Source organism: Schistocerca serialis, chromosome 5, assembly GCF_023864345.2.
Source record: "Schistocerca serialis cubense isolate TAMUIC-IGC-003099 chromosome 5, iqSchSeri2.2, whole genome shotgun sequence".
NCBI classification, from domain to species: Eukaryota; Metazoa; Arthropoda; class Insecta; order Orthoptera; family Acrididae; genus Schistocerca; species Schistocerca serialis.
The window spans coordinates 440,044,188-440,058,410 of NC_064642.1; the positions used below are offsets into that span (position 1 = coordinate 440,044,188).

The window sequence follows — 14,223 nt, forward strand, 5'->3', positions numbered from 1 at the left end:
TAGAACAAAAACTTTATAAAATATTGACGAGCAATTTCAACAGCAGTCCAGCACACGTGACGTCTGACCCGAGAGCGGCTTTTACCACACTTGACATGGTTTGTGAATAATTGGAGTCAGTTCTACGCAAGCACGATAGTGCCAGTAGCTTACTGCCACAAAATCGCGCAAGTATCTTTCGTGCCATTTGGCTCTGACGGAAAGCAGGAGGTGCGCCGCACCGCTTGACCTCCCACTGACACTTGCTCATTTTGGTTTGCAGTGAAGCCGCAAGGAGTCCGCCTGACGTCCCAAGAGATGCTGCTGTCCGCCGGCAAGCCGTACACCATGCAGTGCGAGACCTGGGGGTCGGTGCCGCCAGCCAGGGTCACGTGGATGCTGGACGGCGAGCAGCTGCGCAGCCCCCAGATGCAGGTACCGGCACCGCCGGGGCGTTGCATGCAGTCCCACAATGGCGAGATAAGAAACACGTTCAAGCACTGTGCGCGGCTGTAGAAGGCGCCATGAGGAACAAAAAAAGATACGAATCTCTGATTATGCCTTCCAGAGGGTTTCCGATCGTTAGGGCACCCCAGTGACAACAAGCGTGAGCTTGTACACTTTCAGATCGGAAAAGTTTCTTTTAGCAATGGACAAAGCATACACGAAACGCAGTGGGTAACAATCAAACCCTATAGGCAGGGTGACGAATTTCGAATTTCAAATATTTGGTTAGGTCATTAGACAGACATTTTCCATACCTTGTATCGAAACCCATTCCACTCACACAGGCACAAAGACCGTAACTCCACACGGAAGACAGGCTTTAAGGACAAAAAAGTTTCATTGAAATACGCCTTAAACTTCGCGATGGAAACCAAAAAATTATTTTCGCATCAGCCACATGATCACTGTGAATTATCAACGAGCTCGTACTACAAATATGGTCTTATTACACACAGCCTAAAAGCACCTTATCGCTCTGGTTGTCACATGGAGCCTACCGCTGCATCATACTGCCAAAATAAGACGTCACGCCACATTCGCCACAACTAATGTGTCTTCAAAATAAGCTACCGTTCGTTTGTCACCAGGTGGCTTTGATTGGCCAAGGAAATTCTAGTGTTTCCTAAACACGTTCCAGACTCATCCAAAAACTATGTTGGTAGCAGTCGGTAACTAGGTACAAAAACTTAAAAATGGTTCAAATGGCTCTGAACACTAGGGACTTAACATCTGCGGTCATCAGTCCTATACAACTTAGAACTACTTAAATCTAATTAACCTAAGGACATCGCACACATCCATGCCAGAGGCAGGATTCGAACCTGCGACCGCAGCGGGCGCGCGGTTCCAGACTGAAGCACCTAGAACTGCTCGGTCACAACGGCCGGCACAGAAACGTACCTTCACAGAAAACCTGCGGTAAATAATTCGTGAACTAACTGAATAGTGAAGTTGCAGATGTAGTTGGTAACTTTCAGGGTCGTTAGATTCCGCATCCACGCCTGACAGAAGCTAACATTATTTGCCAAAGAAACAACCCAGTTGAAGTCGTTGGCTCCTATAACGATCACACAAAATGACGTCATCGTATGATATTTGCAGACAACGATTCCTGTCCTCAGCTCGTTACTCAAGGCAGACTCTACACAATCGATGGTATATATCAAAAAAAACGTTTAGCATCACTCCACTTCCCAGAAATCCTGAAGATAGACGTTGACTGTGGGTACTGTATCACAGACACAGTCCCTTTGATTGTTCAGAGATATCACTAAACCCGCCCAGAGATGTAAACAACCATGCATGAGCAGACGGAGGGGGTCCGACAGACGATCAGTTCTAGTCATACCACCAAGAAGGAGGTACATGGCTAGTGTTGTCTGTAGTTCAACCATGCCTAGATGGTCAATACCGCCGTTCGATCACGTCCGCATTGATACTTTGTGCCAAGAAGAGCTCTCAACAAGGGAAGTGTCCAGGCGTCTCGTAGTGAACCAAAGCGATGTTGTTCTGACATGGAAGAGATAGAGAGAGACAGGAACTATTGATGACATGCTTCCCTCAGGCCGCTCAAGGGCTACTACCGCAGTGGATGAGCGCTACCTACGGATTATGGCCCGAAGGAACTCTAACAGCAACTCCACAATGTTGACTAATGCTTTTAATGCAGCCACAGGAAGTCGTCTTCAGAGTCAAACAGCGCGCAATAGGCTGCATGATGCGCAACTTCATTCCCGACGTCCATGGCAAGGTCCATCCTTGCAACCACGAAACCATGCAGCGCAGTGCAGATGGGTCCTACAACATGCCAAATGGACAGCTCAGGATTGGCATCACGTTCTCTTCAACGATGAGTGTCGTATACGCCTTCAACCAGACAGTCGTCGGAGACGTATTTGGAGGCTACTCGGTCAGGCTGAACTCCTTAGAAACACTGTCCAGCGAGTGCAGCGATGTGGAGATTCCATGCTCTTTTGGAGTGGCGTTATGTGGGGCCGACCTACGCCGCTAGTGGTCATGGAAGGCGCCATAACGGTTGTACGATACGTGAATACCATCCTCCGACCGATAGTGCGACCATATCGGTGGCATATTGGCGAGGCATTCGTCTTCATGGACGACAGTTCGCGCCCCCATCGTGCACATCTTGTGAACGACATTGCTCTACTAGTGTGGCCAGCATGTTCTCCAGTCATGAACCCCATTGACTGAAATGGGCTGTTTATGGACCACGTGACCCATCAACCACACTGAGGGATCTACGCCAAATCGCCGTTGAGGAGTTGGACAATCTGGACCAACAGTGCCTTGATGATCTTGTGGATAGTATGCCACGTCGAATACAGACATGCACCAATGCAAGAGGACGTGCTACTGGGTATTAGAGGTACAGGTGTGTACGGCAATCCGACCACCAGAGCTGAAGGTCATGCTGTGTGGTGGTACAACATGCAGTTCGTGGTTTTCAAGAGCAATAAAAAGGGAGGAAATGATGTTTATGTTGATCTCTATTCCAATTTTCTGTACAGGTTCCGAGGTGATGCAAAAGTTATAACAACTTAACGAAAGTCGATACATATACGATATAGGATCAAAAAATTATTCCTGTGGGAGTGAAGTACTGCAAGCATCTTTATTTCTGCGGTAGACACAGCTCTGAAATATGTGGATCAGTATCGGTTTCTACCATCTTGCTACTTACTACATATACTTTTGGAGTAAGAGAGCTATAGTACCCTACAGAGAAGGCTGAGGATGTGAAGAGAATCACTTAGAATAGTAAGGGCGACACCATAAGTCTCGGTGATGCTGGGCTGATTAGTGACAGTCCTAATGACATTTAAGAGAGTTGTATTAAAGGAAAGGCTTATACGTGAAAAAGAGTATCAGGAATGTTCGAATTACTTTAACGATGTATAATACTCATGCAACTTCCTATCTTTACAAATATGCTGCTGGACTAGGACATCCTGAGCACTCCAGCCGATGAGACAGTAGATAGCGGAAGGGAGTGATACGATTTTCTGAATATGGAATGAGTGGTGAAATTTTGGCTAAACATAGTTGACATATGGACTGGTATCAAGGAGAAAGTAGTGTGGAGCTAAAACACTCCTAAGACCTCTATTTTTCTGCAGGATATGAGGAAGTGATGAGATGTATCTCAACTAAAAGTGCTTAATGTGGCTTAATATGAGTCCTTATGGGTGAGGTGTGGTTATGAATAACGTCAGTTCTATAGTCTTCCAAATGGTTAACTCGTCGGTGAACATATTGACAATATTTCAACCTTACAGGAGCAATTGACGACCAGAAGTATGTCTTGAAAAGGTTGTCTGAAGAATGCTCTGAGCAGCTTCCCTTGAATTTGGTACAGTTGTCTTCCTACCGACGATGCCGTTCGCACATTTCATTTTTTATCTTCCTATTGATTTTCATACTTGTGTGGACTCCCGTTAGCTATTAAACATTACACACGGGAGGATATTTTAATCTTCTTCTACATTCTGAGGTATGTGCCCAGAAGATTCTATGTGTCTTACCTTGTTGTTTGCGTAAATTTTCTCTATAATACTTTTTCTCAGCTGCGCTGTGAGGTTGTTAGTGTTTACAGACACGGTTACGGCGCTACTGCTGAGGTAACACGGACTGCAAATGCACGTCAATTCCAGTTATTATCTCGACTGGGAATATGTTAACATCCTCGTAGTTCAGCACGTTTGTAAGTCGTAAGAAACAAGTATGACTTACCGATAACGCTTCTTATTGAGTACTGAACCCTATCATAACATCTGAAGTAAATGTAAAGCCATTGTACTGTGGTTTCTTCAAATGTGTACACAGATTCCTTTGCTTATTAGTATAACATCTGCCCCATCAGTTGGATGGGGTGAGGCCACTGTCTTGTTAACGTTATTCGTACAAGAGGCGCTTCAACTTTTCCATATTATTGCTATATTAAAAGAGTTTCAATACAGTAGTCCCACTAAATTATTTTTATTGTATGCATATGGTTTTACTCAGTCTTATACTTTTATGTTCAAGGTGGTTTGTAAAGGTGCTTCGACGTTTTCGAAGAAAACACTGTAGCTTCCAGTATTTAGTTGAAAAAATGTTCAAATGTGTGTGAAACATTACGGGACTTAACTGCTAATGTCATCAGTCCCTAAGCTTACACACTACTTCACCTAAATTGTCCTAAGGACAAACACACACACACCCATGCCCGAGAGAGGACTCGAACCTCCGCCGGGACCAGCTGCACCGTCCATGACTGCAGCGCCTTAGAAGTATTTAGTTGTCTTCGAAATAATTGAAATCGAATTTAGATCCATTATTAGGGAACTAACATAGAGCACCCATTTTGATCCAAAATCTGTTCATGATGTATTGAGACTTTGGTTTATCTACATTAGTTTCTGTCAGTTCTCGCTTGATGATTTCTAGCGTCCCTGAGGTAATCAATCGCAGAAGTCTGTTTCTCCCCGTGCTCAAACTTAGGAACCAACATTTTCTTGAAACGTGTTATGTGGATCATTGTTAAGTATAACTATCCATGTGTGGGAGATTTCTGAGATGGTTCGTAGAGTTCGTGTCATACCTCTCTTTATAACGGAACAGTTTGTACCTAGTACGTCTGATTTTTGCTCCTCGGTTGTATAAGCAGTGACGATTTCGTCGTTGGTAGCTCATTTGTAATCACCTACGGACAAAATTTAGTATACAATCTGCAGTTTATTTTAACACCATCTGCCCCTCAGACTGTACCTAGATGGGCTAAACAAGTGATTAACCCTTGAGCATGGAAGTAATTAAATGTTGTCATTTAACCGCTTCGCGCAAGCGCAATATAGTTCGAGCAGCAGCAGCTATGCGGTCCAATACGGACTATGTTCGTAGGTTTCCAGTTAACGAGCGGTATTGAGTTCGGTAGATAATACCATAATAGTCTTGTCAGTTTTATAATCAATTTCGGATTTAGCTTCAGACATTTCATAAAAGAACAATAGCGAATCGAGAAACAAAGCATGTAAGAACAAATGTTAACAGCTATGGTACAGTCTGAAACTATCGTCCGTAGCTGACTAATAATCAGCAGCAAGGATGGCAAATCCTATGCCAGCTGTGCACCGATGTATGACCAATCTCTCGATGTGATTGTATTTACGGCAGTTGTCTAGTAAACATCTAGCCGTCAGTCATTTTGTTATTTTGATCAAGGTGCACAGGTGATTCCTTGATGACATTAGAAGCTTTCAGGATGATGGGGAAGGGTGTATATATTAATTGGAAGTCAGGAGCGTTGGTCTGGAAACGATCGAGATGAAAGTTATGAGCGAAAATCGTTCTGACGTCTCCGACATTGTAATCCACGTACTGGTACTGTTGTTAGTAAGACTGTATGGTAGGCATCTTTAAGAGGTGGTAGTATGGACCAAAACTAGATAAAAATATAAACATGGGCTCTAAAACGCATATCTTAAGAGCTATGAGCATCTTAGATACTGTGGAACGCATATCTTCAACCGATAAAATGTCCTAGCTCCTAAGGTGTACGTTTTAGAGTCCATATTTACTGTTTCTGCCTCGTTTTGGTCTGTACTACCACCTCTGAAAGTTTCCTACTATATAGACTTAGCAACAACATTACCGGTACGAATATTCCAGTTGTCAGAGGTATGAGAATGATTTCCGCTTGCAACTTCCGACTGCGTCTTTTCCGGACCACGGTCTTTTACCTCAAATAATGTTTGGAATATTATGACGGAATCATACTGAACACTTACATCTGGCAAGAGGGCACGTAACACCCCCTCTCTGTGGATTCCAAATTTTTCCGGTTGTAAAGATGTTTCAGACAGGCAGTAGTTGTTGTAGTCGATAGGATGTACACACTGAACGGCTCGTCTAACCACGTAAGTGTCTGCTATGGTCATTGTTCTCTATGTGGGTCGATTTGTTTGGTTTGGAAGTGGTTGATTTGAGATTTCTTCTCTCTTTATTTATTCGTAATGATTTCATTTTTCACACTTGATTTCTCTGGCATGCACCAAAAGAGCTGAAAACAGTGGAGGTCATTCATCTCAGATACGCATTCGCACACATACTTTATCAATTTCTTTTTACACATACTGGTATACCAAGAATCCAGCTTCAGTTCAGTGTAATGCAAGAAGTGTGACATATACCTAAAATGAAGAAACACTTCTCTCACATCATTTCTGCAATGGTTACGTATGGTATATTGACAAAGAGGAAGCCACCTTCTAGCGGTCTCCAGCAGCCTGTTCAGAGAATGTGCCGTCCGGCATTGCGGGGGTCTTTCTCAAATGTAAAACAGGATACCCTGTTGTAATGAATTCCTCAACTCCATATGAAAACGAAGAGACAACGCTTGAAACGTATGCATAGCAAATCTCTTAGAATATTAAACTGTGGAGAATTACGAGTATCGCTTCCTCCTTGAAATAAGTTGGTTTTGCGCAGGACTCCTATATATCGTTTTATTCTCCACTCATTGCTTATAAAAGTTTATTTCTCAACATAATTTCCGTTCATAGCGGCAGCGTTACGCCAGTTTGCTAGGAGGGTCTGTATGCTTGGGTGGTGTCATTCTATCGGTTGACGTCTGCGCCAATGTCTTACTGCATCAAGAACCTCCCCATCACCCACGTACTGCTACATCCGCATTGAATCCTTTGTTGGGCCAAACAGATGGATCTCTGAAGGTAAGAGATCCGGGTTGGAGGGTGTGTAAGGAAGAACATTCCAATGAAAGTTTTGTGAGTTCTCGGGTGCACAGACTTACGCTAGGCTTTGTGTCGTCATGGAGAACGAGAAATTAACTTGCTATTTTGTGGCGACGAACACTCTGAAGCAGTTTCTTCCATTTCCGGAAGGTAGCACTATACACTTCAGAGTTGATCGTTGCACCATGAAGGAGGATACCAAACAGAATATCCCCTTCAGAGACTCAGAACATGTCTCCATGACTATCGGCCGAGGGTGCGACGTTGAACTTCTTCTTCAGAGGAGAGGTGGTGAGCGCCACTCCATGAACGAACGTTTTCTTTCGGTTTCTAAGCGATTCACCCGTGTTTCATTGCCTGTGACGATATTTCACAAAAATTATCACCGTCAGCCTCATAACGCTAAAGCTATTCCATGCAGACACTCCTTCGTTGCTCTTTATGATCTTCTGGTAGGGGAGGAAGAACCCAGCTGTTGATCAAGTGTATCAGTACTACCCACAGAGACAATGAGTTGTGATGCGAGGTGTTTGGTTGTGGTCCGTCGAGTGAGACTGTCGAGAGTGTTCACACGTTCCAATGCTGCAGGAGTGACAGCTGCCTACAGCCGGCCACAGCGCGGGAGATGGGGGAGAATTGCGCACCCTTGTTGCTATGCTCACGGATGCATCGCCCAACGACTGACCGTACTTGTGTTCACTACCAGGTCTCCGCAGACACTCTGCAAGCGGCTATGAATATCTGCTATGCTCTGGATTTCAAAACAAAATAAAAAAATAATAAAATAAAATAAAAAGAAAAGCTCTCGGTTTGGAACGCAGAAGCGGGAATATAACAAGATGTCCCATAACCAGTTCAGCTGTTTGTCAACCGAAATTGGCCGAGAAAAGATGTGTTGCATTAATTACTGAACACCACTCGTACTTGTTTTAGTTCAGCGGAAAATACGGATGTGTCACGAGCACTAATTGTGACTACAGCTTGCATTCAAAGTATTCCGTACTTTGTGTGGCATTCTCCACTGATTCACAAGACCAGTTTGGTATGTTAAAAATTGTATCGAACTGTTTCGTCACCCGATAAATGTTGTTCTTTGGTGTTGGAGAGTGTCGAAATGACTGCGTCATTGTTGTCGTATTCGGTTTTTCTGAACTGTCAAATGTGAAAAATAATGTTCTGTGAAACTTCCTGGCAGATTAAAACTGTGTGCCCACAAATTAAGTCATTTGCAGGTATAGTTCCGACAAGAATTTAATCAAAATTATGATATAATTTCCAACCAGACCTCTAGTACAGTGAGTTTAAACCCTCTTAGCCTAAAGTCTTTTCAAGAGTCTCTGTTAACAATTCTTCATTAAATTGTAGTCTCGCTAAAAGTGACAGGATGAAGATACTCCCAGTTCCGAAGATAGCGAAGTTGTACCACTTCAAACAGAACCTTACTCAGTAAAATACTTCTCTTTGCTAACTAACCTTATATTTGAGGATTTCTTCACATTCTCGTTTACCACCGATTTACAAACCATACGATGAAGAATGCATATTCCTATTGGATACCGTTAGAGTGATAGCTTGCAAACAAGATACAACGTGTGAGACGAATCAGTATTTCATTCTTGGAACAGCATTTATTTATTGAGCGTAGCGAGTAACACTTTTAATGAAATACGTGAGAATATTTTTAATATACGTTGGGTCATATCTGGTCGCCTTCCAGTGAGACGTAGATTGATGAGTGTTTCATCGATCGCGTCGGAGCTTTTCTAAGAATTTCATATTAGGTGAGTTATGAAGTCTTCAAAGAAAGGAACGCCTACATATTCTGCAGACTTAAGCAACTTAACATATATATTGCAGGTTACATCTAGTGGCGTATCTGGCACTCATAACTTCTCGTGAAATCTTATGGCCAGGAGATTTGCATAGCATAATACGTAGTTTGAAGGGAAATCGTCTGCACGATAATGTTATAGATTCAAAGACCACCATTCTTACTATCATTTGCGACACTTGCGCTTCTGCATCTTCGCTATACACACTCACGCACATATGAATTAACAAGCGTGAATGACTGTGCTTCAGTCGCTTCGTAAGCGTCTCGCTATAGTCATGCGAGAAGTATGTATTCTAAATCGCCATCTGTAGCATTCTGACGTACAGCAACTGTAACACACTACATGCATATTGTGTAATCAAAACTCTACGGTTGTCCTTACTCGTGTTGCATGTTGACACAAAAGAGTCATGTCGCAGGTTGTAAAGCTTAGGAGCAGATGAGCACAGTGAACAATGTACTAGGTTTTTTTTTTTTTTTCGTCGTTACCTGTTTGTCAACATCTAGAAGATTTGTTTGAAATTTAAAAGGTACCTCCAATAACCAAGTGATACAAAATTTATATACACTAACTACAATATTAATTTAACATAAAATATTACTAGGAAACTTAATGCTCCATCTGCTTATAACGCCTTACTTCTCCGAATCACTTCCTTTCTTTAATTGTAGGTGACTGTATGTGCGTCTTTAGCAACACGATTGATTTTTCCAAACATAAATACATGCAAATGTGACTCGTGTTGGTAGTGATACGCTGATGTCTGCTTCTGAAATTTCAACTGACCTACCCACAATATAACGTGGACTCCGTACCAGGAAGCAACACGACGTTTTTCACAGCAACAGTCATTGTTAGAGGTGAAAGACATAAGAAGCTGAAATGATTTGGACGAATACTTCGCTGACTCGTTTCATAAAATGACCGATATTAAATCTCCCTTTGCTTTAAAAAAAGTAAAGTAATGAGAGAAGTACTAAGAGGGAGCAGGTGACGCCCTGCCTGAAAATTGTTGCACAATAGAATGGGATGACGACTGCTTAGTTATTACGACGTTGGAACAAGTTGTTGGGCTATGTTATGGACATTAAAACGGCCCCAATAACAATTAATTAGTCCATACTTCAAGATACATATATGCCATATCCTGGGTAGTGTAGCTGCCATTACTAACCGCCACACCCAATGCCTACAGCCAACAAGTTACAAACTGCATACTTAGAATTGTACAAGAGTGAACCATTAACTCAGAAGAAACTTTTTTGAATAATTATTGTGTTAAACGTAAAACTTGGTTCATCCTGTTATTTTATTCCTATCATTCACCTACACAGGGTTAATTCCGGGTGTTTGATTATTCCGAATAAACCTCCTATAAAAACATTTTGTTGCTTTATTCAGTAACTACAAGAATTAATTTCCATCTCCCAATGTCTGAAAATCATTCTCGTGGACTAAATTTAAAGGGCAAGTAAGAGTATTGTGTGATTTGTATAGCAGAAGTGCTGAAGCGAAATATTCCTTAAACACTGAAATAGATGTTTCCTGACAAATTTAATGATTTTAAAATTCTTAGGCTCTTTGAGGTAATAAATAAAGTGAGTAAACAAGTTTTGAGAAAAGGAAAGATAAAGCTTTTTCACTTATTAATGAAATTCATTAATGTGCAATGAGCTTTAAAAAGAAAATTGCTTGTATGGCTCAGTAACACTGAACCAAGGTTGCACAAAACTACTGAATGAAACTGTAGTGTGACCACGCCCTACCTTTCGCTTTTAGCAGATCATTTGCTAAGAGAAAAATAGAAGCAAAATTTGTTAATAAACTTAAATGTTTTTATTATGCTATTATAATATTCAAATATTTAACTTGTTGGTTATACAAAATTGAATCCTAGAATTCCCCCCTAGCCAAATTTTTTTTGCACATAATGATGATTAAAAATTTGTGGCCTTTCTAGATCAAAACTATATATGTATGTGGGTGTACTAGCTAAAAGATTGATATGTCTTTCTCTTAATCGTATCCTGTAAAGTTATATTTATTTGTGAAGTCATGTTATGAAGCATCAGGAAAGTAAGCCAAATTTACATCTTCTGTTTTTCTTAAACTTATCCACTTCATCGCTTAGATCGGCTGGTGAATGTAAATCCATTAACCAACCACTTGGCCCTAGATTCGGTGCTATCCATTTTACTGCATTTGTTTCTAACAACTAGAAAGCTCTTACGAAAACAACTAATTGTCTGATTTCCATATCTATTAGTCATACATCACGATCAAATACTGTAAAAGGGGTAACATTGTACGACAGTGTTAAAATGTATGCATAATTTCCCGTATAATAGTGTTATATGTGACTTTTTTCGTAGCAGGAATATTTTTTCTGTTGACGTAAAGTGTTATCCATGGCTCCTAGTGACAAGATCTTTTGCAGTATTTAAGAGTCCAGACACAGTTTAGTACTGTGGTATATATCACAGATAGGTCGAATTCTTTGAAAAAAGTACAAAGGTTTCAGGGGCACAAATTCGTTATTGCATTTAGGAGAAAGACAGAGCAGTAAAAATAGTAATATATGTGGTTTACACAATTATTGAAAATTTACGAAGAAGAGTATATACAGTATATGGAAGTAAAACAGGAGGATAAAAGTGAGGATACTCCTGTAAACAGTGAAATGAGCAGGACACATAAGAATCAGGTTTACTATTACAAAAACAGTTAGAGAATGTGTATCATAGGGATGAAACTTTTATGCTTTTAAACCCATCTCAAATTAATAAGGAAAAAGTAGATTCAGAGGAGGAAGACAAGGGAGTAGAAAACTGCACTGAGCAAAATAGCCAATTAACGATAGATCTGTATGCGTTGTTACACAATGTGAATACATAGCTAATAGCACAAAACAAAAATAGTAAAAATCTAAGTGAATAAATGCAAACACAGTCTAAAAACAGTAAAAGTATAAGCAATGAACTCAAAAAACACCAAAATCAGTCAGGAAGTGGCTAAAGTTATTAAAAACTAAGTGAACAAATGGAAAATAATAACCACAAGTTAGAAAAAGTAAACAAAAAATTAGGTTTCCTAATTAAGGAACTAATTAAAACAAAGAAAGCTGTAAATAATTTAAATTAATTATTAGTACAATTCCAGCAGAAATTGTTGACATTAATGATTGATCTGAAACTTAAATAGAGAAAATGCAAGAACGGGTCGAACCGATGTTGGAAATGAAGCTTGGGGAAAAAGTTTCCCCAGTAAAGGAAGTAATTAGTAAAGTAAACAAAGGACGGATATCTCAAAGGAGAATAACTGTTCAAGAGCTGAGAAAATTATAGAAAAGAAAGTAGAACATTGTGAAGAGAAGTGCCGCATTGGTACTTCCAGCATACAGGAGACAGTTTGTTGTATAGAAAGAAAGATCAAGTGTAACAGTAATAATGTTCAAGACAGACCAGCAAATAACAATTTGATGGTGAAGAAAAATGGAAGAAGTAGACATTGTGATTAGTCGTTTAGCAGGAAATGCTAAACGAAGGGGGATTAACATAAGCAATGAGCAACGACCTACAATTAATTTAGATAAAAGTCTTTGGACGAGTATTCGTCCGAGCAAATACAAATCAGTATTTGTCGTTAATTTATATTGGTAAGAATGTTAAGGTAAAGGCCGAAAGACTATGAAAGAGTTTTGTGAGTCATGGTGTAGGAAGCTGTCTCACTTACGGAACCATAAGAGTGATTCTGAAATTATATGGAAACTCTGGAGATGGCTCTCTGTTATAACGGCTACGTTTTCTGTGCTAGTGAATGTGTCGGTGCAACGCAATTAAAACTTCTCGTGTTACCAACCGCTTTAAGCAGCATCCTGAGTCTTTTGAAGGACATATGACGAGAGAATTTGTGGAGAGAACGTAGTTGGTCCATGTCTCAAAAAAAAAAAATTTGAATGCATAAAAATTGCAGCGTGTTAAGATCGTAAACGATCTACTATTTTGTTAGCTATTACAAAAGATCGACATTTGCAGGAACATCAATAATTTTGAGATAACGAAACTAAAAAGATTTATGTTTTTTCAATCAGGAAAGCCCTACTTCTATGCTAATTTGTGCAATCTGATTTACGTGCAGTCTTTAAATAAGTTGTTAGTCACTTATAGAGCTGTTATAAAAATTCATGTGTACTTCATTTAGGAATTCGAGCATAGCACGATGCCACATTTTTTGTTTCACTCAGTGCTAACACGGAAAGGAAGCACCTACTACCTGCTGCTTTCAGGTGATGTGTAATGTTTGTTTGTTCCATAATAAACAGCTGACATGTGTCACCATAGCTTCTCTTGTGATAAACGATTCCTGGGGCTTCTATTATAATCCTCAGTCATGACTTTTGACTATAACATGCTTCGAGGTGTCGATGTACACTCCTGGAAATTGAAATAAGAACACCGTGAATTCATTGTCCCAGGAAGGGGAAACTTTATTGACACATTCCTGGGGTCAGATACATCACATGATCACACTGACAGAACCACAGGCACATAGACACAGGCAACAGAGCATGCACAATGTCGGCACTAGTACAGTGTATATCCACCTTTCGCAGCAATGCAGGCTGCTATTCTCCCATGGAGACGATCGTAGAGATGCTGGATGTAGTCCCGTGGAACGGCTTGCCATGCCATTTCCACCTGGCGCCTCAGTTGGACCAGCGATCGTGCTGGACGTGCAGACCGCGTGAGACGACGCTTCATCCAGTCCCAAACATGCTCAATGGGGGACAGATCCGGAGATCTTGCTGGCCAGGGTAGTTGACTTACACCTTCTAGAGCACGTTGGGTGGCACGGGATACATGCGGACGTGCATTGTCCTGTTGGAACAGCAAGTTCCCTTGCCGGTATAGGAATGGTAGAACGATGGGTTCGATGACGGTTTGGATGTACCGTGCACTATTCAGTGTCCCCTCGACGATCACCAGTGGTGTACGGCCAGTGTAGGAGATCGCTCCCCACACCATGATGCCGGGTGTTGGCCCTGTGTGCCTCGGTCGTATGCAGTCCTGATTGTGGCGCTCACCTGCACGGCGCCAAACACGCATGCGACCATCATTGGCACCAAGGCAGAAGCGACTCTCATCGCTGAAGAC

General features: G+C 41.2%; 1 protein-coding gene across 1 annotated transcript in view; it reads left to right on the forward strand.

The window, feature by feature from the left end:
* Positions 1-14,223, forward strand: part of LOC126481985 (hemicentin-2) — a 1,625,790-nt gene that overhangs the window by 875,886 nt on the left and 735,681 nt on the right. The window contains exon 6 of the mRNA XM_050105950.1: positions 263-414. Coding sequence (XP_049961907.1) covers positions 263-414 — 152 coding nt within the window. The remainder of the gene's footprint in view (positions 1-262; positions 415-14,223) is intronic.